This window comes from Pseudoliparis swirei, chromosome 6, assembly GCF_029220125.1.
Source record: "Pseudoliparis swirei isolate HS2019 ecotype Mariana Trench chromosome 6, NWPU_hadal_v1, whole genome shotgun sequence".
Classification (NCBI taxonomy): Eukaryota; Metazoa; Chordata; class Actinopteri; order Perciformes; family Liparidae; genus Pseudoliparis; species Pseudoliparis swirei.
This window is the reverse complement of record NC_079393.1, coordinates 11,299,769-11,321,904: the sequence shown is the minus strand read 5'-3', so window position 1 is coordinate 11,321,904 and position 22,136 is coordinate 11,299,769. Positions and strand designations below refer to the sequence as shown.

At 42.4% G+C, this 22,136-nt stretch overlaps 2 protein-coding genes across 2 annotated transcripts; one reads left to right on the top strand and one right to left on the bottom strand.

Moving 5' to 3' along the window:
* Positions 1-434: 434 nt before the first annotated feature.
* Positions 435-9,304, bottom strand: pidd1 (p53-induced death domain protein 1). The gene is made up of 15 exons (XM_056417583.1): positions 8,357-9,304; positions 7,765-8,178; positions 7,475-7,627; positions 7,276-7,327; positions 7,000-7,201; positions 6,328-6,477; positions 6,068-6,241; positions 5,844-5,991; positions 5,629-5,764; positions 5,388-5,538; positions 5,122-5,245; positions 4,843-4,958; positions 2,674-2,781; positions 2,190-2,386; positions 435-1,405 (listed from the first exon to the last, which is right to left on the bottom strand). Exons 1-15 carry the CDS (start codon positions 8,973-8,975, stop codon positions 1,156-1,158), a joined length of 2,994 nt encoding a protein of 997 aa, XP_056273558.1. The 5' UTR covers positions 8,976-9,304; the 3' UTR covers positions 435-1,155.
* A 1,593-nt stretch (positions 9,305-10,897) lies between these two features.
* Positions 10,898-17,128, top strand: pnpla2 (patatin-like phospholipase domain containing 2). The gene is made up of 9 exons (XM_056416659.1): positions 10,898-11,720; positions 12,563-12,795; positions 13,358-13,423; positions 14,252-14,461; positions 14,560-14,620; positions 15,045-15,245; positions 15,612-15,744; positions 15,936-16,058; positions 16,744-17,128. The coding sequence occupies exons 1-9, from the start codon at positions 11,534-11,536 to the stop codon at positions 17,033-17,035; spliced, it is 1,506 nt and encodes a 501-aa protein (XP_056272634.1). The 5' UTR covers positions 10,898-11,533; the 3' UTR covers positions 17,036-17,128.
* Positions 17,129-22,136: the final 5,008 nt, after the last annotated feature.

Here is a 22,136-nt window from a genome sequence, read left to right as displayed (position 1 = left end):
TGGTGATGATGTGCAGCATCATCAGTTATAAGAGTGTCTAAACGACCAGCGACTCACTATAGGAATCGCAGCCTCCCAACAAAAAAAACCGGACACATTTTTTTAGAGAAGAGTATTTTTACTGGAGATGAAAATAGTGGTAATTCATACTTAGATTTGAAAAATAAGATAACATTTCCTGATATGTCACTGGTATGTGCTGCAGCTAAACTGGTTTCTAGGTGACCGAAGGCAAACAAGGAAGACATTTAAACAAACATTGCCTCCTGTTGCACTTTCAGTCAGTAATCGAGGCCTCCATAGTGCAACAGCTCCGTGTTTGCCTTGCCTCTTAACTCAGCTCATAGTTATTGACACATTTATGTTATGAAATTGATTAAAAATCCTCATGGTAAGTCCAAAATAATGGTTTAAAATAATAGCTTGGTAAAAAATTGGACGTACCAAGTTTTTATTAAGAAACAATCTATGGCATAACATGTCTAGATTATTATGATATTGCTGTAACTCACAATTATGAGGTATTAAGTCAGAATTCTGACACAATAAGTTAAACATGAATTGTAACTTCATCATTTTGATTTAGCATGAGTATTTACATGCTTTTTCATGTTATATAACTTTTCACAAATGTGTATCTTGTCCCAGCAGAACTGGGTTTCCGTAGTGTTGAAAACTGAGACAGTTTTCTAAAAGTCCATCTGTTTAATGTCATGGTCTGAGCTGTGCTCGTCCCACTAATTGACCGGTGCAGCTGGAAGTCGTTCCCCAATCAAGCTCCAGGCTTGATTTTCTCCAGCCCTGCACTCATTCCTTGCCAGATCCTCAGTTCGCAACCAGGAACAAATGCTCCAGCTCGAACACTCGGTAATCTCTCTCGTCTACCTCAGCCTGCCGAGCATTCCTCCAGCCTGCTTACCAGATTCTAGCCCCTGGTTCTTTCGTAATAAAGGATATAAAAGCATTTCTGCTGTCTGTGTTCTGCTCTTGGGTCCAGCTCCACAAACAACATGACATTACATCTGTCTTCAGGGGGTCACAGCTGGCTATCATAATTGTGTAAAGAGAGATTCTTTGCACCCCAGAACTGTTGTTTAGACAGCAGGATGAGATGATGGGCACACATTGTAAACAAACGGGTTACTCAAGTGTAAGTCAGACATCTGCTCCCAGCATGGGTTCATCTAGTCCTGTATCGTGGGGTTCTTCCAGGCCTACTCTTCTCAGAGACTCAGAGTACTTTCTCCGTCCTATTCTGACAATGTCCTCAATCTCATCTGCCAGGTCTCTCCTGCCGCTGTCGATCATGGCGGCCACCAGCCTCGACGCCGCCCCTGGTCCTGCATTCCTTTGTCCCTGGGCCCAGTGGAAGAGCATGTCCAGCACTAAGGCTCCCAGGTCGTCCCTGGTGAGGACAGCAGAACATACACAATACATGATACACGCACTGTGACCTACCTAAGGATTGAAAGATAACTGATGTAAATATTTAACATTTAAAATAGTATATCCATCTATTCTGAATTTTATACCATCAGTATTAGCGATATGGTATTTTTCAATTATACTGTTCATGATACATAGAATACAAATAATAATAAATCATGTTCTACATACTATATTAAATGTACTATCAGCCTATTCATGTGTGGTATTTATTTATTGGACATCTTCCCTCAAATACTCAAATGATTAATATGACATGTTTTCCGACATAAAAAATGTCACATGGAAAACCATCTACATCACGCATTTTTCTTCCAACTTGAGGATGCGTCATGCAAGGTTTTCTGAGCATAAGGAGTGGAGGGGAGGAGAGGAGGGGGGGACAGATGAGCATCAGTCTGTGTGTAATCTCCTGCAGTTCCAGATGGTTTAATGAAGGCTGACTGCACAGATTAAAACGATCTAAATTATCCACCATTTCTCTCCCACTGCGGTCTGCCTTCACTCACATTAGATCTCTCCAATTCCCTGAGAGGCTTTGGCCGTGCTATCACACGGTGTGTGTGTGTGTGTGTGTGTGTGTGTGTGTGTGTGTGTGCAATAGTTAAGTCATTCACACATGTAGGAATGCTTTGTAAAAATAAAAATAAAAAGTGAATCATTCCTATGCTCTGTGATTTAGGAGTATTGTGGAGTTCAATTAAGGAATTTCAGCTGAACATGACGCACTTCGCCATTCCTACCTGAACTTGTACTGGGTGCGGTCCAACTCCTGGTAGCTTAAGCCCAGATTGATGCCAATAACGCGCCAGTCGTGGGCTATCTGAAGAGAGATGGCCAGCAGATTGGCCTCTGTCAGGTAGCCGCTCTCTGGGTCACCCAGATTCAGAGGAGGATACTGGCGCTTTTCCATGATGAAATTATTTTCTGAATTTAGCTCCTGTGATAAAAACAGAGAGGCGATAATAAGTGCAGAGTTTCCTTTTTGATGTTACATATAGGTAGCAGCTAACACCATTTTGTGTCATGTAGTTTAGCATCTACATAGCAGTGTGTATGGAAGAAACAGTGTACATATTCATTATTTCTCTTCATAACCAATAAACACATATCCAATATACTAAAACAAATTGCACAATAGGTATATACTAATTCATATAAAATCCCCAAATGCTCAAAATATCTGTATTATCAATGAAGAAGAAGAAAAAGGTCACTTCAACTGACAGGAAGTCTGAGTGGTAAAGTTGCAAGCCACTGACTGTCGGGTCCTTTCCTCTTTTTTGCCACTTCCTCTGGCAGATTGCTGGGGAACTCTCCTCTATAAAAAGACACCTGAAACAGAGGTAAGAAACATATTTTTAAAGGTGTTAGATGGGACAAAAATAACAAGTGAATTTCTCAATAGCACTGAGCCAGGCAGCTGTGTTGAACTGGTACACTTTAACCCTTGTGTTGCCTTCGGGTCAATTTGACCCGATTCAATGTTTCACCCTCCTGTCGCTTTCGGGTCAATATGACCCGATTCAATGTTTAACCCTCCTGTTACCTTTATATTTACTAACATATTTTACCCTTGAGGTCAATATGACCCCAGCTATTAAAATCTCCAGAAAATTATTAGAATTAATATTGTTTTCCAAGTTTAAGTGTGAGGTACTTTATGTTTGTTTGTTGACTCCCGAAAGAACACCGACATTAAACATTGAATCGGGTCAAATTGACCCGAAGGCGACAGGAGGGTTAAACTCAACCAGACCAGTATTTTAGTTTTTTGACAAAACTCTTGACAAAAAGAAATGTATACATTTAGGGGTTGGACTTTTCATTTTGATGTATTATGCTAAAAGATGTAATTAACTTTGTTTCATTGAGTCTGGATGGACATGAATATAAAACCAAATGTACCATGGAGTTGAATTGTTAATTAGTATTCATTACGGGGTTAATTTGGATCATATTGCAGAGGACATGGGTTTCTACTGTCTGGTCACTTAAAGCTACATTCACAGTGAATTTATTTATCTCTGGGACGTAGGGTTATTTTAACATTGCAGTAGCAATTACAGCTGCATTACCTCCAGTTGTACTGCAGACTCACTGCTCCTCCTGTAATGTACAACCTGCACAGAGCAGCGTCTTTGTTTTAGAGAAATGGATCTCTGAGGTTTTTTCTGCAGAACGAGCTGTTGACATTTTTATTTTTTCTCTGGATCCTTTGACTTTTCTACCAAAATGAATTCAGTCAAAAATGTGTTTGCCAATCTGGTATTTGAAAACATGCTGGCATGTACACTGCACTGAGGTCGTTTTGGTTACAGCATCACTATAAAGCCATAAGCAGAGCAGGTAAAGTCATCGAAGGGCTAAATACTTTATTTTACAGTATTCATATATTTCCTATTTGTTTGACTATATTTGTTTACATTTTGGCAAAGGCACCATTTAAAGTCTGGCAAATGATCCATTAGCCGTTTCTAATGTCCACAGATGTTGAGTAACCATCACTGCGTCACTTTGTTTCAGGAGAAAACTTCAAGTTGTGAAGCGTCTTTTCTCTATAATTCCTCAGTGGATTTATGGATGATTATTTGCAATAGAGGTATGAAATGATATCCTTGGAAAGTGTTAGTCACAGTGATATTATTTGTGTTTCATGTCCATAACAGACCATATCCTGTAATTTTGCAATAGTTCAAATGCAACCTCCCACTGAAATGTTAAAGGACTATGCCCCTTTCCTAAATGTATACATGTTATTCATATGGTATAAGTCAGTCCAAAGACATTAGTAAGCATGAAAAACTCTCAGAAATCCAAAATGCTAAAATTCTAAATTGTCGTGTAATCAAGTATAAAGTCTGTATCAGCTCCGTAGAGAATGGATAGGAGATTCTGTGGAACCACAGAATGTTTTCTTTATTTCTTTTCATAATTTTAATAGATTAGCTTTATTTAATTGTGTCGTTTCACTTGTGAAACAGATAATGCACTTATGTCTCAAAACTTTCCCCTGGGTGTTCTCAGTGTTATCGGTGACATCTCTCCTAATTCATTGTCTCCGGAGCAGATACAGACTACAGTTTGAGAAATACTTCTCTGGTTTCTGGCTTTGCCAGAGGAGCTCATGTTCCCAAACTGCAATTCCTAATTCAGAAGGTGCATCCTGTCTCAAAGGGGCTTTAGTGTAGATTGTAATGTACGGCATGTAGAAGAGTGATATGACATCTGTTACTCATGGTTGATAAGACTGCCATGTAGATGAGATCATGCAGACCTTGCACTGGGTGTAACGCCATAAAATGTGGAAATATAAGAACAACAAAAAAACACAACAGTCATCATTTTTTCCAGTCGCTGCACGTTCTCGTCTGTTGAATATGATGTCTGTCTTACTTGTCCCCTCACTGGACCCTTCTGACCCAGAGCTGGACAGATGTACACCTCCTTCAGATTCTTCAGGCTGGAGTAAAACACAAAACACAGTCTTCCCTCCACACAGTCGGGTCTCTCTGGAGAAGAAAAAAAGAAGGAAATCCTAATCGCAATACTTTTATGAATGGCTTGTTTCAGGCCAACCATTCCACAAACAACACCTCATTAACCCCAGGAAGGAAAGGGAGCAGGACAAAAACATGTGGTATTTGAAATGGAGCTTCAAAGAGGACTTCAGACCTGCGCTGATATCTAAGCCCCTCTCAAAGCCAGCGAAGAACTGCTCTCCTTCCAGCAGGTCACACAGGTCTGAGGGCTGAGGCCCGTCATACTGCTCAGACAAAGACTGCACTCTGCCGTCCACCTGGGCGAGAAGCAACACAATCACTGGTTTTATGCATTCAATGTTTTGATGCCATGATGAAATCAGTTTGACACAGGCTGCCCTTGGTGTACTTAGATCTATTAAACTGCACAGTTCAGGCACAGAGGGGAGGATGACAAACCCTGTTAGTAGGTAAACACTGGAGCATCACTTGTGATGGATCAGTCTTCCTCTGGAGGACGAGGAACTGGACTTTAAACTGTTTTAGCCTTTGATAGACCTTCCTGACCGCCCCACTCACACACCGCTGAGTGGTGTACCACAGCCAGTACCTGTGATGGCGCACACAAAGCTGTGTTAACGCAATGTGAATGTATAAATCAAACGTACATTAGGAGAATAAAGGATTTTAAAAAACCTACCAGGAGAAGTGTGTCACGTAGAAAATGGCATACAAATGGGTGACATAGAGAGAGACTTGCGATGTAATGTCAGTCCAGGTTTGGGCAGTGGGGTCTCCGTGCAGCAGATACAAACAGGACGTATCGACTGTGTGGCCTGCAGAAGCACCGGACATGTTCATATCTGCTCATACGTTCTGGTATCAACGTGTAGGAGTATGAAGACGTAACGGTACCTGTGACTCCTGATGGCAGAGGAACCTGAACTTTGATGGGCTGTAGGAACTGTATGCTGGGGGTCTGGGAGAGGCAGAGTAGAGGGCTGACACTAGCCTGAGGATCTCCACACAGAGCCTGTACCTCAGACACAGACACCTGCAACACCTAAAGAAAGAGAGACAAACTAAAGCCTCGCTAACCAGATTCCCCCAGTGACAAACCAACATCGACTCAGCATTACCTGTAATGTTATCGTGCGGGCCTGCACCGTGGAGTCTGGAGGGAAGTGCAGCTTCACTCCAGGGTCAGCGCTGGATACCAGCAGGGCTCCAGCTGGTGTAACAGAGCAACTGTCCTTTACTGGACGGGACACTACCATAAACCAGGAGAACTGGCTCACTGCACAGCAGGCCAGCTGCAGGCACATCAAAAACAACATTACAATGTGTACTATGGAGGGAAAAAAAGAAGCTTAAACATAATTAAAATACATTATTGTACCCTGGCTGGACGACCTCCAGGGTGGCTGCTATGACTCTCGCTTCCTCTCCTCAGAACCGTAGGCAGAGCGCTGGATGACTGTCCGTCAAACCTCTGCACCACCACCTCCCTTCTCTTTGTCCGATGATATGGCACGCACACCTCCACGGGCTGTCGGGATTTCAAAGTTAAAGTTTATGTGACGCCAGTGCAGGAAAAAACACGGTGACAAAATGGAGCAGGAATAAACTACGAGGATCAAAACACAAACGATTCTGTACATTCTTTAGTCTTTTTAAAAAAAAGTCTTCTCAATACTTATTTGAAGAAGTAGTCCATTAATGTATTTCTTGAGGGAGTTCAGAAATCTGTGCAGCAGCGGTTGAGATCTTGACTTTTAGTCCCTACTGGGTGAAGCTCCACAAACACTGGATCCTACATTTCCCACAATGCAACTCGATAACATTTTCCTTTGATCCTCACCGCCTGGTCCATGTCTCTTGAACAACGATGTGTTTCTCAACCTAAACAGTTATTTTTCTAACTCATCAACGCTCTTCCAGAGCCACTAACAACATTATGCAACCGTTAAACAGAATAACACCAAAAGTGAGAAGTAAACTGATCTTCATCTGTACAGTTGGTGGATTGAATTATAACAGACGTGGTACATAGACACATTCAGTTCATTACCTTTAGAAATGTAATTCCATGAGGACGAAGTTCCAATGGACGACTCAGCAAGATGTCATGCTCCTCCAGCCACACCCACTTCCTGTCTGGCCTTTTCTCAACCCACTTCAGTCTGGTGGTTGTCACCAGGCACCCTGGGGGGAACAGCAGCTCAGCCCCCCCTGGGAGGAACACGTGACACCCAGCAGGCGAAACACAGAAACTAAGGAGCAAAAGGAGCATGACGTTGCAGGAATTGACAATATTACTGCAGATTTTTAAATGTGGACATTGTACCTGTGCTCGTTAAATCCGAGGTGCAACTCTTGAATTTTCGTTTCTGCTTGATCTGGTAAGAAAACAGGGATTCAACTGAGGGAATATGCTGAAAGCACACGTTAACGAGAACGTAAACGCTGTCTCTAAATACAAAACAGTCAGAAGGATTTAAGCGCAAATTAATATGAAGGCCCGCTTTTCTTTTCTTTTCACTCACCAGGTATCGGAGAGAGAGAAGGAGGGGTTGGGGGTTTCCCCAAAGGATTGTCACGCACATCTATTTTCAGGAGAGGCAGTTTGTTCAGACACTGTGGGAGCAGGCGGAGGTCGTTGCTGTAGATGACGAGTTCCCTGAGGGCAAGGAGGGAGCCTGGGCAACAAAGAAGACGTTTACACCGGTGTTAATGTTGCATTCATGAATTGACCTTACATTAAATAACACTTTGATTCCAGTTCGTTACTGTAATGCACGGTCAGTGACAGACCCACTCACCCATACACCCTTACCCATGCTCTCTGGTAGCTGCTTCAGCTTATTGTGGGACAATTCCAGCTTCACGAGCTCCTCCAGAGCACCAATTTCCTCAGGTAGCCGCTGAAGGAGGTTATGTGAAACATCCAGTGACTGTAGTGCTTTCAGCTGACCCAGACTCCAGGGAAGCGAGACCAGCTCGTTCCCCAGGAGGGAAATGTAGGTGAGGGAAGACAGCTGGCCGATACCAGGAGGCAAATCTGAGAGACGGTTGTGACAGAGAAGCAGAGAGGACAGCACAGGCAAGCTGAGAAGACATGATGGCAGAACGGTGAGCTGGTTGAAGGAGAGATCCAGGTGCACCAGATGACAGAGGGAGGAAACCGATGCGGGCAAAGTGGTGAGGAGGCCCGGCAGCGGGTCACCGTGTGAGTCATAAAAGCAGTGTCCTTGAATAAGAAAGAAAAAGGGCAGTTAGATGAGCAAAGACAGAGAATGACAGATTAATGCATTAACACAGTATTTGTATTGTATTTAAGAGCAACAAAAGGAACGAATTAAGCCATTTAATCTAGAATAATACTTTTTTTAACAGTGGATACCAGACCTATTGAATGAGAAAAGTACCTCGGACAGCCAGCGAACGCAGCTTGGTCAGATGGGGTAATACATCCAGAGCGTCATCCAGGCCGGGCTTGTCCTCAGAGCCCAGTCTCAGGTACTGGAGGCCCCTCAGCTGCCCGGGGAGAGACCCCCAAAGCAGAGGCAGTGCAGCTGCTCCTCCCTTGTACACATCCAGGGTCAGCCTTGTATCGGTCAACAAAGCTGGAAGCTCCACTGACGGAGGCAAGGGTGGAGTCAAGGCCAGGACAGAGGGAGATGAAGAGGAGGAAGACGGATGGGTGGAGAAGTAAGAGGAGGAGAGGCTTGATATGGAGGGACTGAATGTGTCCACGAGGCTGCAGGGAGACACGGAGGGAGCATCTCTCTCGGCTTGGCCTTCAGACATCACGCCGCTCGACACCTTTGGTCCAGTCTCCCTCTCCGGTGTCTCCTGGTCCTGGCACACAAGTTCTCCGCAGAGCCTCAGAGCTAAAAGGTCCGCAGAAGGGTCAGGTACTCCACCTGTGGGTGCCTTATGTGCAGGTGTCCCTTCCTCCGACCAGTCAGGCGTCACAGCCCAACCGGCTGCTTGGTCTTCATCCTCTTCATCCTCAGCTGCTTCTTCCTCGCTGCTTCTCTCCATTCAAGACACCGGGCTGGCTGACCTTAACTAAAGGTGAAGTGTGCTCTCTTTCATGATGCGTCTGTCACGTGACACAATAAACGCTACATACGTCCATCGCGGTCAAATGAAGCTGAATAACTAGCGTGAAAAACAACGGTGAAGAAAAATGTACTCGGCATGTTTTCAAAGTGACGTAAGGTCACCGTTTCAGTGTTAGCTGTTAGCTAGACAACATATTTACATGATAATTATCTTAAAACGTTCACATATCTGCACTCTGTGGCTACTTTAGTAACCTCCGTGTGTCTAATGCTGGGTTAGTTACTCAGTAACGTGTGAGGTGAGTCTCTGGGTTAACCTCTCTCTCTCTGCTTTCTCACTTGTCACTTCCTTGTGTCCGATAATGTTTTCAAAGAGAAAGCTCTGCGTCACAGGGGCTTGTTCGTTTATCTGTACGCAGTCCACCGGCGGAAGACGGAAGGAGTCTAACCACTTGTATCGGTCGAGAGAAATAACGAGCCCCGCTTCTCCGGTTGCTGTGGTGTATAAATCGAGCGCTTTGTTTCTGGCGCCGCCAAACTTTCAACTCAAGGCGGGACGGTTGTGTCAACGTGTGCGCTCAGTACCTTCTCGGCCAGCAGGGGGCGCTGCTGAGTCGCCTCGACTCCCACACACTGGTCTACTGTATTTAGAAGTGTGGCGTCCTGAGTATATAATAGATAAATACATTGTTCGCTTAGATATAATTACATTACATTAAAATGTTTACAGTAGTACTGTTAATAGTGCTTGTTATGAATTGTATAACACATAATGAATCCTGCATAGAAATCTTTCTTTTTGATTCTGTTGCATGAATGTAACAACAAAACATAATATAAAAGCAAATGTGAAATTATTTGTATATCCTATTAAACATTAAATAATTCATTCATCATATAAAGATAGAATGAGGACAATATATGTTTTGCATTATTTTAATTTAGACTGAAATAAGATCAAATACATTCATCCATTTAACTAGAATTCTTCACATCTTGTTTTTATGTAATAACCTAAATAGTTTCAAATGTTCATCTCTGTTGTGTAAAACATTTAATCGTATAGAAAATAATTTGTTCCGTTCCGATTTGCTGTGCCAAAGGGAGACCGTGGTGAAGAAGAAAAGGATTCTCATCAAGAAATGTCCAAGTGCAAGTACACTTGTTGTCATCGTGTCAGACATGTACAACTTCTGAGTCACATCTTGGAGCTCAGCCAAAACAACTTATTTTGTGAGTCTTTACTGAAACAAATATGTTTACAATAATACAAATATTTCAACTTTAACATACTATTTAAAAAGAGTTCTAAGAATTGTATTTGTTTTTTATAGCTGATGTAACCTCATAGATTTTGTTTTGCTATTCTGGATGCCAGCATAATGTTTTTATCTGAACTACAGTCAACATGATCTGATTGACCCCCACTGACTGGGCCCCAACCTTGAACAGTTGGCCCAGGGCCCCACACGTGATGGAATAGTAATATACTTTAAGACAATGACCTATAGCTGATGTTGGTTTCACAATTGGTCACATGCTCTCCAAGGAATATTGTCCTAAACAGAACCCAATGCCAACTATTTGCAACCTAATTCTGAGAATAGTTTGTTCAAGGAAGTGTTCCAGAAAAAAAAACATCTGATTGTTATTTTTGAATGTACTTCAAGTGAAAGATACTTGTGATTTCATTACTATTTCTTGTGAAACCTGAATACTATCTTGTATTGTATTGTAAGCAGGATGTTGCATACCACCCAAATGTCGACATCGCTATGAAAGTGTGTTACTTTGTAAAATATTCTCTTAATCTCTTCCACAAGGAACAAAGAACACACACCCATTAATGCGCACTGTCGCAGGTGACTTTAATCAATTCTTACATAGTCGGAAACCAAAGATTATTTATACTGGCGGCAACTATAACAAAAGAAAGTCTCAAAATAGCTGAGTTGATATGAACACAAAAACATATTATCACAGGAAGGCAGATCAATTTAGAAAGGTCAAAAGATAACACGTTGTTCTAACCCGGGACAAATAGCTGTCAGTGTGGCACTTCACTTACATCACAGTGTTACGGCCGTGCTGATTGGTCAATTCAGCGACTATTTCAACTGTGATTGGTCACTCTTTCTTCAGGGTGTCGATTGTGATTGGACAAGATGAGTTTACCCAGTTCCCTCCTCAAAACACGAGGGAAATAACAACAACTCCCCGTGGCCCACCGCACAACCTTTACCTATTTAACCCGCGGCGGTTTGACTTTTTAATCACATCGGGTTTTAGCTGCTGAATGAGAGACTTTGTAACGTTACCTGCGACGAAAAGGCGACTTCTACCATTAGTTAGAAAGCTGAAAAACAGTCATCAGACAAAGTCCATTATCCTAAAGACAGCATGAGGCATCATTAATAAAATATGATCTCCGCTCCAACAGCAAAGTGTTAGTTATTCAGTTGCCGTTCATATCTGAGAGTGGACTTTGTTTCACGCGCTTCCCTGCGACCTTCGGCCCACCTGACGTACTCCGCTATGTTTCCTCTTGACACGCCATGGAACATCTCGTTTGCAGGTTGTGGGTTCCTCGGCATCTACCACGTCGGTGTTGGCAGCTGTCTGCTGGAACACGCTCCTTTTCTGGTGCAGGACGCCCGGCACATATATGGGGCGTCCGCTGGAGCCCTCACCGCCACTGCTCTGGTCACTGGGATATGTCTGGGTAAGAATCTTTGAGTGGTTCAGCTTTTACAGGAGGTGGAATGGATGCTGTTAGAAAAAGAAGTACTTGAGTTTAACATTTTCGTGCGAACTGCTGAATTTCAAATAATAATGTGCCTTTTTTTCTATATCAAGTATTCGCGGTACACTGTAAACACACTGTTACAAGGACAAGTCTTGACTTCGTAAAGTATAAGTATTACTCTTTATTCAGAATCGCCCCTTTACAGATACTACTATATGGATTAATCTTTAACAGTGGTTCAATCTTGAACAATGACACGTGTTTTTACAGTATATGTTCATCAAAGTAAGTGGTAGCTGCAGGTGTCAGATCAAAGCAGGGAGCATAATAATGATAATAGTAATAATAATCAAAATGATATGTCCTTCTGGTTTGTAACAGAGTAAAAGAATGAAGTATCATAACATGGAAATACTCCAGTAAAGAACTTCCAAACTTAGCTACATTCCATAGAATTAACATGGCATCCAGATTTTGTCAAAACTGAATATACCAACACAGCCCTTTTGAGTGGGCGTCAACGTGATAACCATCTTATTCTCATAAAGACACTCTTAAGGATTTACACGGGGGGAAAGGTTTATGGGAAACATAATATCCAGATTTTTCTGTAGCAGAATAACTGATTCTGTAATTATTGCAAAATTAGTGCATTATCTTATCAAACATCTTCTCAAATGAAGCTGCAATTCCTGATTTTATAACATACATTAGATAGTACAAATAATGTACAATTGCTTGAATAACTTTATTTATCCGCAAACTTCCGATAACAAAGTTCTTTCTTATTTTTCTGTACATCAACGATGTCTTCTCAGGTGAGGCTGGTGCAAGTATCATCGATGTTGCCAAAGAGGCGAGGAAGAGGTTCCTCGGACCCATGCATCCTTCTTTCAACCTGGTGAAGATTATGCGCCACATGCTGCAGAGGACTCTGCCAGCTGACTGCCACCATGAGGCCAACGGGCGGTTAGGAATCTCTCTTACCCGAGTGTCAGATGGAGAAAATGTCCTGGTGTCACACTTCAACAACAAAGAGGAGGTGGTGCAGGTGGGAATTTAGTCTGAGTATATTTCTCTCAATATTTTGCAATGGAGTTGATTGATATTAAAGAAATCAGATGTCAGGTTACTGTGGGTTTTATCACGTCACTACTGATAATATGACAGTATGTTAGGGATGCCCATTTTTTTTAAATTATCATAGGAAATATGGATATGATTGGTGATTTTAGAGCTGACATGATTTGTCATTTCAATTGATTTCAGCTTCTCAAATGTGACATTTTTCATTTTTTAGCATTTTATCTAATTATAAACGGAACATCTTTGTGTATCTGACTGTTGGTTGGATAACACATAATAAGAAGCCACCCTGGGACATGGAAATGTTTCACTATTGTCTGACAATTTACAGACAAAAATACTATGCAGATTAATTAGTAGTTGCAGTCCTGATCACAATGACAGAGTATAATTAGCTCATGTAATGTAACTGTAATGCATCCTTTAAAATCATAAAAAGACAGCAAAGTTAGGTTATATCATCATATATATATCACCCAACTGTGATTCCACCTCAGGTTTCTTATAGTCATGCTTTTGTCAACCAGGCATGTGTCTGCAGTGCCTACGTCCCAGTGTATTGTGGCCTCATCCCTCCCACACTGCAAGGAGTGGTGAGTAGATTCAATTGATTCAGTTTGTGTGCAGTATCTTCATGTTGTCGATTTCCTTTATTTGGACTAATGAAAAGAAATGAGCTTAATTACTTGAATGGATTTTAAATTAAGGACATTAGGTATTGCTCTACCATGCTGTTTGCAGTACATTTCCTCTCATTGTACTTTGTTGTTGTTACATTTGGCACTTTCTACATCTCTAATTCCCCCCTTCCCCAATAATGTGTTTGTTTTGAATGGCACGTGTGTGGAAGCAATGATAAAGAAATTCCTCAGGAGTCAGTGTTTGTCAGAGATCGAAATTAAAGGGGAGAGAAAAACTTGTATTTTAAGCAGAACTTTTAGTTTTTCTCTTTTTTTTACCAGACATTTCTAGTGCAAAGGTCTTCTGGGCACAATGATTGAGTAATACCAACGCTCCAACCCTCCCTCTGTGGCCTGTGGGTTTTAAGAGCTTACATGTGCAGTGTCCTCATGTTGCCAAAGTTGTCTGTGTGTGTGTGTTTTTGTGTGTGTGTAGGGCCACAGTGTGTCGTGGCAGAGCCAGATGTGACCGTGTTGGCTCAGGCATTATTGTTGTTCTGTCCTCTCAGACTCGCTGTGCCTCAAATACAGAACATTTTTGTCACTCTGGTCTTATCTGTTGACACACACCCTATGGCTCCGCCCCTCTTAGTTTAAAAGTTCACCAGCTTCGATAAAAACAACCTTGATCTGATGTCACTATCATCATATCCCGTGTTATGATTGTCCTGTTGCCAATATGATTTACAGTTGATCTGTTTCTGTTTGTTCTGATGCAAATATATATTATCTATCTCTCAGCGATATGTAGACGGAGGGATCTCAGACAACCTGCCTCAGTATGAGCTGAAAAATACCATCACTGTGTCCCCGTTCTCCGGAGAGAGCGACATCTGCCCCAGAGACACCTCCACCAACATACACGAGCTGCGATTCACCAACACAAGCATCCAGTTCACTCTCACCAACCTCTACAGAGTCTCCAGGGCCCTTTTCCCTCCAGACCCGATGGTAGGTCACCTGATTACAAGCCTTCGGATGTACATAGAGATTAATCAAACAGGAGTGAACTCAATGGACCTCTTGTATGTGTTTGTTTTTGAGTGCAGGTTATGAAGGCCATGTGTAAACAGGGATATCAAGATGCTCTGCACTTTTTAAAGAGGAATGGTAAGAAACACTGATTCACTTCTTTTTTCTAACATTCACAAAATCATGTTCTGCTCCGTTTAAAAGAATCGGGTCAGTAATGACAAGCACAATTGATTTTTGGTCCTCTGGCCAGAACAGGCTCGTATGTAGACACATATCAATCTGATATGCTATCGGAACGGAACTCTTTCTGTCACCACAAGCCAACAAATCAATAGGCTGCTTTTTCTTGGGATTAGACTTGTATTACTCCTTATAGTTACCAATTAGTTTGTTTCTTGTTTTGAGGTATTTTGCCATTTTTAAGCACAATATCAACATTATTATAATTAAAACTAGATTATTATAAATTAGTTGAATAATTGAACTAATCAAGAAATGAACCCACTGACATGATCAGACAAGAAAAAATATTACTTTCACATTTTGGTTCTGTTTGCAGGATTGCTTCATTTTAATGGACCTCACAGAGCGTGGCCTCAGCTGGCTAATGGTGAAGAAAATGAGAACTGTAATGAGGAGGACAACAACAATGATGAAGAGGAAGAACAGCCAAATGTGGAAGAGAGAGCAGTCATGGTTCATTGCAGTTCCTCCAAAGAGGAGAATGTCATTGAACACCTTCCACCCATTCTGCACAAAGGTAACAATTATAGACGAAATAGTTGTGGCTTCATCTAGAAAACTCAACGATTCATGGGCGATGAAAAACAGCCTTACTTTAGCTTTGTGAAAGTGCCTTTTTCAGATAATCTATTGGGTTTTAATGGTTATTTATCTTGAGATGAAAGAGACTAGGCAATGGCTATAAATGTAAAATGTAAAAAAAAAATATATATATATTCAAATGATCAGTACTATCACATTAGAAATATTGTTTTGTTCATTCTACTAACAATTTTTACATTTTAATATAGGTATTTAGCTCATGAATAGTGCTGAACAAAGCAGGTTAATTGTATAAATAGTTTGAGGTCACTGTTGTGATCATCTTTGCCTCCCTCTGCAGCTCTAATCGAGGCCTGCATGGAGAGGAGGAGCCTGATGCAGTCGCTAAGCAACCTGCTTCCTGTCCGGATGGCCTCAACTATGATGCTCCCCTACACTCTCCCTCTGGAGTCTGCTTTGTTCCTGATTCTCAGGTGCTGTAGGACCTCATTACAACTTGTTCCATCTGCTAGAAGTAGTTGTGTGCAGCAAAAGTGATTACGCTATTATGAGTAGAATTTTCATTATGCTGCGAATATTATTGTGGCTAAGACATTAAAATAGCAGACGATACTGGACTTGCCTTCTGTGCCAATCGTCTAACAGCGACATTTCCCATGTCTAGACTTCTGGAGTGGCTGCCAGATGTGCAAGAAGATGTTGGATGGATTCGAGATCAGCTGTTAAGAATCCTACAGCATGTTTTTCGCCAGGCCTCCAAAAGCATTTCCCAGCAAATATCTGCCAGGTACGTGACAATTACATGAACATATCACGTGTATGTCATATGTATACAAAGACTGCAGTTACTAGGTTTATTAAGGTAATTCTTAACAACTAATCATGGCAGAATACATCAAATGTCAGGTCGATATGCTCCATGATTGATCTCGCCGCTATCGGGGGGTGGCCACCCGGGGGTGCAGCGAAAAGAAGATGTTCAGCTTGTTTGCATACAGTTGCATAATTACACATCCAGCAGTTACAGAGCAACATGTTTCATTCAGTAGGAGTCGTGTTTGTGTCAGCCTGATGGATGTGGCTCCACTATATATATATATATATATATGTATATATATATTAGTTTTTTAGTCTCAACCAACTCCCGAGGGAAACATCTGTTTCGTTAGCTGCTAAATGCTCCACTAGTTCACCAGCTATCGTGGCCAGCTGTGTGTGTAGTGAAAACAGCTGCTTGCTGCGGATGACAGCAACACAGAGTAGTGAGAGTAAACCAAAACGATGAAGTTTGGGGTGGGACAAACCATGAGCTGAATCTCTCTTTAAAGCTCTGTAGAGTTGAGGGGAGGATTCATCTCTACGGTCAAGCCCCTTTCACATCGTCTCATTGTCATTTGATACATATTGATGATGGGTGCTCTTTTTACAATAAGTAAAATACTTTCGTCTGACTCCTTTACAATGTCTTGTAGGTTTTACTGGCAGCTGGAGTTTCGCCGCTACCAGTGCCTCCCATCCCAGTTCAGCTCCACCAACCTGTTTCCCAACTGGGTTAATGAGAGCAGTTCTTCAGTTCTGGATGTCTTCACGCGCCTTCACCGGTACAAGAGGCAGCTGCTGTCCGGAGAGCTGTGCATCAACATGGACCTGCAAGGCTCCTTCAAAACGAGCCCTCCCTCCAGCTTGTCCCCTGAAGGCCTCACGATGGTTGTGGTTGATAACACACCTGCTGTGGACTCTGGAGAAACCTGCAACAGCTCCTGAGAGCTTCCGCCGGCTTTCTGCTGCAGATGCTTCAGCACTGAGGTTCAGATGGACTTATTCTAGATCCAGGAACATTTCTAAAGAATTTGCATCCGACTTTAAAATGTGTTTACAACCTGTAATTTTGATTTTCTTTTAAGATGCTAGGAAGATGTTTGTACTCAAAGAGCCCCTTTGTATAGTTGATGGAAATGGTAATTTACCATATTTACACCTTGCGTGTTAAATATTTTGGATTAACGCATGACACTGAAATAATTCTTTAGCTACATTATAAACAGATAGGCCCATAGACACAGTGTGTCTGTAGGTCTACAGATGTGCATTTAAACGCTGCACATGTGCTCAAACATGTACAAACTTGAATAATAGGATGTTACAAGTTGTAGCGTAGGATCTCATTTACCCAGTATTTTAAGTTTACTAACTCAACAATAAGGGCCCAGCTGGCTAGCCCGTTCCTTCACTACAAAAAACACGCAGGACACAAAGCAAAACACAAAAAACACAACCCGGAATACAGTTCATTCAGTGTCTTTCAAGTTTTTATATAGTTCTTCCGGTCAAACGAACGAACACTGTCTTTAACGGAAAACCCGACTCAAAAGGAGTCTACAGATAACTGAAATATTTCTCTTATCCCGGTAATTAAATAACATCTCATTTCCAAAACCATGATGAAATAAGTGTGTGGGGCAGTGGGATGTGTGCAATGGCAGGAGGGTGGAAATGTCCTGTAGAGTCCAGTTCAGAAGATGGGGAAGGTGTGTGTGTTGGTGTGTGTGTGGGATCGTTGGTAGAAACAGAGAGGTCGGGCCTGGAGAGGAGGGTGTACAGGACTTATCTGTAGCGTATTTCTTTCGGGAAGGAGATTCTCGGCATCCGAGCAGTATCTGGTCGGGAGGGGCTCCTGACAGCTACTTGGATCATCTGCTTCTCAAATCTTGATTTTCCAGTTTCACCCACTCTCGCTCCTCGCTCTGGTCACCATGTTGGTTTTTCCCCAAATGTTTGCTGGTTCTCCCTCTCTTTTCCTGCTCACAGGTGCTCTAATTTATCAACTTTTTAGGTTCCACCCACTTTTCCTGTGGGGGGAGGGATAAGGCTGTCCTTCGCTACACTCTTCCCCCCTTGACAAGACCGCGCTACGTGGTCACTTTAAGATTGATTAAATTCATATCAGAAGACTATCAGTCTTAGAATCCAAGGAAATCCTCTTCGTCTGAGCTTTCCTGTAGGATGTCGAGTATTTTTTTCCGTTCCATTTGTTCCAAGTCTTCTGCACTAGGGTAGAAGGCTTTAAGGTTACACATGCACAGTTCGTATATCCTGACCTGTGTCTTCCAAAACTACCTGGTAGTTGAGGAGTCCAAGTTGTCGAACTACACGGTAGGGACCTTTCCACTTTTTGGCCAGCTTGGCTGTGAATTTGACCTTTGCACTTGACTGAGGGAAATTTCTAACCCACACCCTTTGTTTGGGTTTGAAGGCAAGGATACGTCGGTTTTTGTTGTAATTCTTCTGTTGTCGTAGTTTGGCTTTCCTTATGTTTTCATCAACATCTGCTTTGAGTTGTTTCAAGTGTTGAACAACATCATATGTAGGGGAATCGGGGGAAAAAATCTTCCCTTTCAGAATCTTGTCCATCGGACTCGTCAGCTTTCTACCAATCTGCAACTCTGCTGGAGTTACCCCTGTAGTCTCTTGCACTGCAGAGTTTATGGCAAACCTGAACTCAGGAAGGTATTGATCCCATTTTCCATGATTTGTATCCACATATGAGGCTATCATACGTTTTAAAGTACGATTTACTCTTTCCGTCATGTTGGTTTGTGGATGATAAGCAGTCGTGAGCTTGGGAGTCACAGTCCATTTTTCACAGAGTTCGCGGAACAGTGACGACACAAACTGTGAGCCTCTATCAGACAAGATGTAATCCGGTACACCCCATCTTGTGAAGATGTCTTTCTTCAGAAATCGGGCTATGGCGGGTGCTGTGACAGCGCGCAAGGGGGAAAACTACCCAGCGGGTATAGTAGTCCACCACAACCAACAGGTACTCATTTCTTTCGGGACTTCTAGGTAGGGGACCCATAATGTCAATCCCTAACATCTTGTTCGGACCTTTGACCGTGGTTTGTTGAATCATCCCAGCCGGTTTCTGGTTATCTGCTTTCAGACTGACAAACAATACAGCGCTTGAGGAAGTTTTTCACATCTGTCCACATTCCAGGCCAATAGGCTACTTCATAGAGCCGTTTGTACGTTTTGAAAATGCCAGGATGTCCACTTAGAGGGTTGTCATGATAAACTTGAAGTATCTCTGGAACAAGACTAGGAGGAATGTAAAGGCGATAGTGGAATTGGTTTTCCGACATTTGTTTTTTCCGATAGACTTTATCTTCGAAGGTAATAAAATCCTGTTCAATCTTTTTGTCTCCTTCAGCTAGCTGAATCAGGATTTTCTCCACTTTAGGATCTTTGTGCTGTTCTTCACAAATTCTCTCCAGCGATATAGGGATAGTTGTCTCGGCTTTATTTGAGTAGAGACAGCAGCCGTGAGTAGTGGAAATCCTGGAAAGAGCATCTGGAGCACAATTTAGTCTTCCTTTCCTGTATTCCACAATAAAATCAAACCTTTGCAACCTTAGTGCCCATCTGATCAGCCGACTTGTAGTCTTTGTCGAAGAAAGAACCCATTTCAAGGCAGAGTGATCTGTGATGACAGTAAAGAGCTTGGTCTCGAGATAATGTTGCCATTTTTCTAGAGCCCATATGATGGCTAGACATTCCTTCTCCGTTACAGAGTAATTTCTTTCAGCTCGGTTGAGGGTTCGACTGCCATAAGCAAGAACTTCTTCCCCTCCGTTTTCAGTTCTGTGTCAATACAGCTCCAAGACCAACGTCACTGGCATCCGTATAGACCATGAATGGGAGATCAGGATTTGGGTGACCCAAGATAGGTGGTGAGATTAAGCAGGCTTTCAGTAGTTCAAAGGCCTGTTGACATGGTTGGTTCCAGATAAAAGGTCTTCCCTTTTTCTTTAGGTCATTCAGAGGTTGAGCAATTTTTGAGAAATCTGGTACAAACTTGTGGTACCATCCAGCAAGCCCCAAGAACCTCTGAACTTCTTTGAGGTTTGTCGGCACTGGATAGGAACGAATTGCCTCAACTTTATCGGGATCCGCACTGACTCCTTTACCGGAGACAATGTGTCCAAGAAATCTTATTTCCTGCAGGCAGAACCTAGACTTCTTGAGGTTTATGGTTAGATTTGCTTTACAGAGTCGATCCATCACAATCTGTAGACGCTCAAGATGCTGAGCTACTGAGGACGAATATATGATTATGTCATCTAAGTAGACTAAGCAGATTTTACCCCGCAGGCCCTCCAAAACTCTTTCCATGAGCCTTTGGAAGGTGGCCGGAGCATTTTTTAGACCAAAAGGCATGACATTAAAATGATACAATCCAGCGTGTGTGACGAAGGCAGTTTTGGCTTTGCTAGCCGGATCCATGGGTACCTGCCAGTATCCACTATTTAAATCAATGGTGGAGAAAATGGAAGCTCCAGAAAGAGATTCAAGGATTTCATTTATGTTTGGAAGCGGATAAGCGTCTGTTTCAGTGACAGCATTAACTTTCCGAAAGTCCACACAAAATCTGTGACCTCCATCTTTCTTTGGGGGTAGAACTACAGGAGATGCCCATCCAGAATAGGACGGTTTAATAACTCCACGAGTAATCATCTCCCTCAATTGTTCTTCCACAATAGCTTGCTTAACAGGGGACATTCGGTAAGGACGTTGTTTTATCGGCACACAGTTTGTGGTATAAATGGTGTGTTGCAGAACATCAGTTTTCCCAGGTTCATTGCTACAGACCTTTGGGTTAGACTCAAGGAGCAGTCTTAATTGTTTTCTTTCTTCCTCCTGCACATTTGCTTCAGACACAGCAATGTTGATGTAGTCTTTTACGTCCATTCGTACTGGTTCTAATGAGAGCAGGGGAGGAGGTACAGAACTAATTAGGGAAAGAGTTCTGACTGGAGAGTTTGGTGTCCTTTGGGTGTTTGTTTGGTTGTTACGCTCTCTATTGGGGGGTAGGTTAGCATTACCTGGCTGGAATGGGTAGGTAACAGAGGGGTTGGACATAAAACTATACGATTTATCAGCCACATTGATTACCATTCCAACATCTGAAATGAAGGAAAGTCCAAGGACCATGCCATAGGCTAGAGCTTTTGGCCCGAGTACAGCAACAGGGAGAGTGGAAATGTTCCCTTGAACATCTAAAGAAAGGGTTCCCCATCCAATAGGATTAGCTGCCTCTCCATTAGCAAGATACAAAGGGCCTTCTTCCCATGGTTTAATTTCCGCTTTTGTTCCTATTAGTTCCATCCAGAGGTATTCATGAATGAGGGTGTAACTGGCTCCTGTGTCAACGATAGCTTTTCCACGCCATGCACCTATGGAAATGTAGCTGTGTTGGACTAAAGGAAGTTGCAACAGGATGGCATGTAGTCTCTGAATGAGATGACTCCTGCGCTTGTTGAGAGTGAACTGAGCTTTTAGCTTTGACAACAGACACCGAGCCATTACCAGGCGTTCCTTTTGGTTTTTGAAACTTGGGAGTCTGCTGCTTATAATTAAAGGAAGGGCCAGGGGAATGATACTGTGGGCAGGATCCTGGAGGATGGTCACCGGAACATCTCCAGCATAAAACAGAGGGCCGGGATCTATCACTAGGTGGACCTGAGGTCGTATTTTTTGGCATGGGGTTCACAGTTTTACTACTCATTCTCTGGTTATAGTCAAGTTGTTGTTGGTAGTCTTTTTCAAATTGATGGCCAAGGCGAACTAAATCTTCAACAGTGTCAACTCGACCTCTAAGCTGACTAGCAAGAAGGGGTTTAATGTTTTTTAGAATCAATTTAACTATGCCAGATTCTGTGAGAGACGGATTCCATTTTCTACACAGAGCTCTATAAGAGAAAGCAAAATCTCGGATATTTTCATTCTCGTTTTGTCTTCGATTTCGTACACGTTCTGCCAGCTCGTCCTCACCGCAGCCCACTGCTCCTTAATAACTAAGGATGGG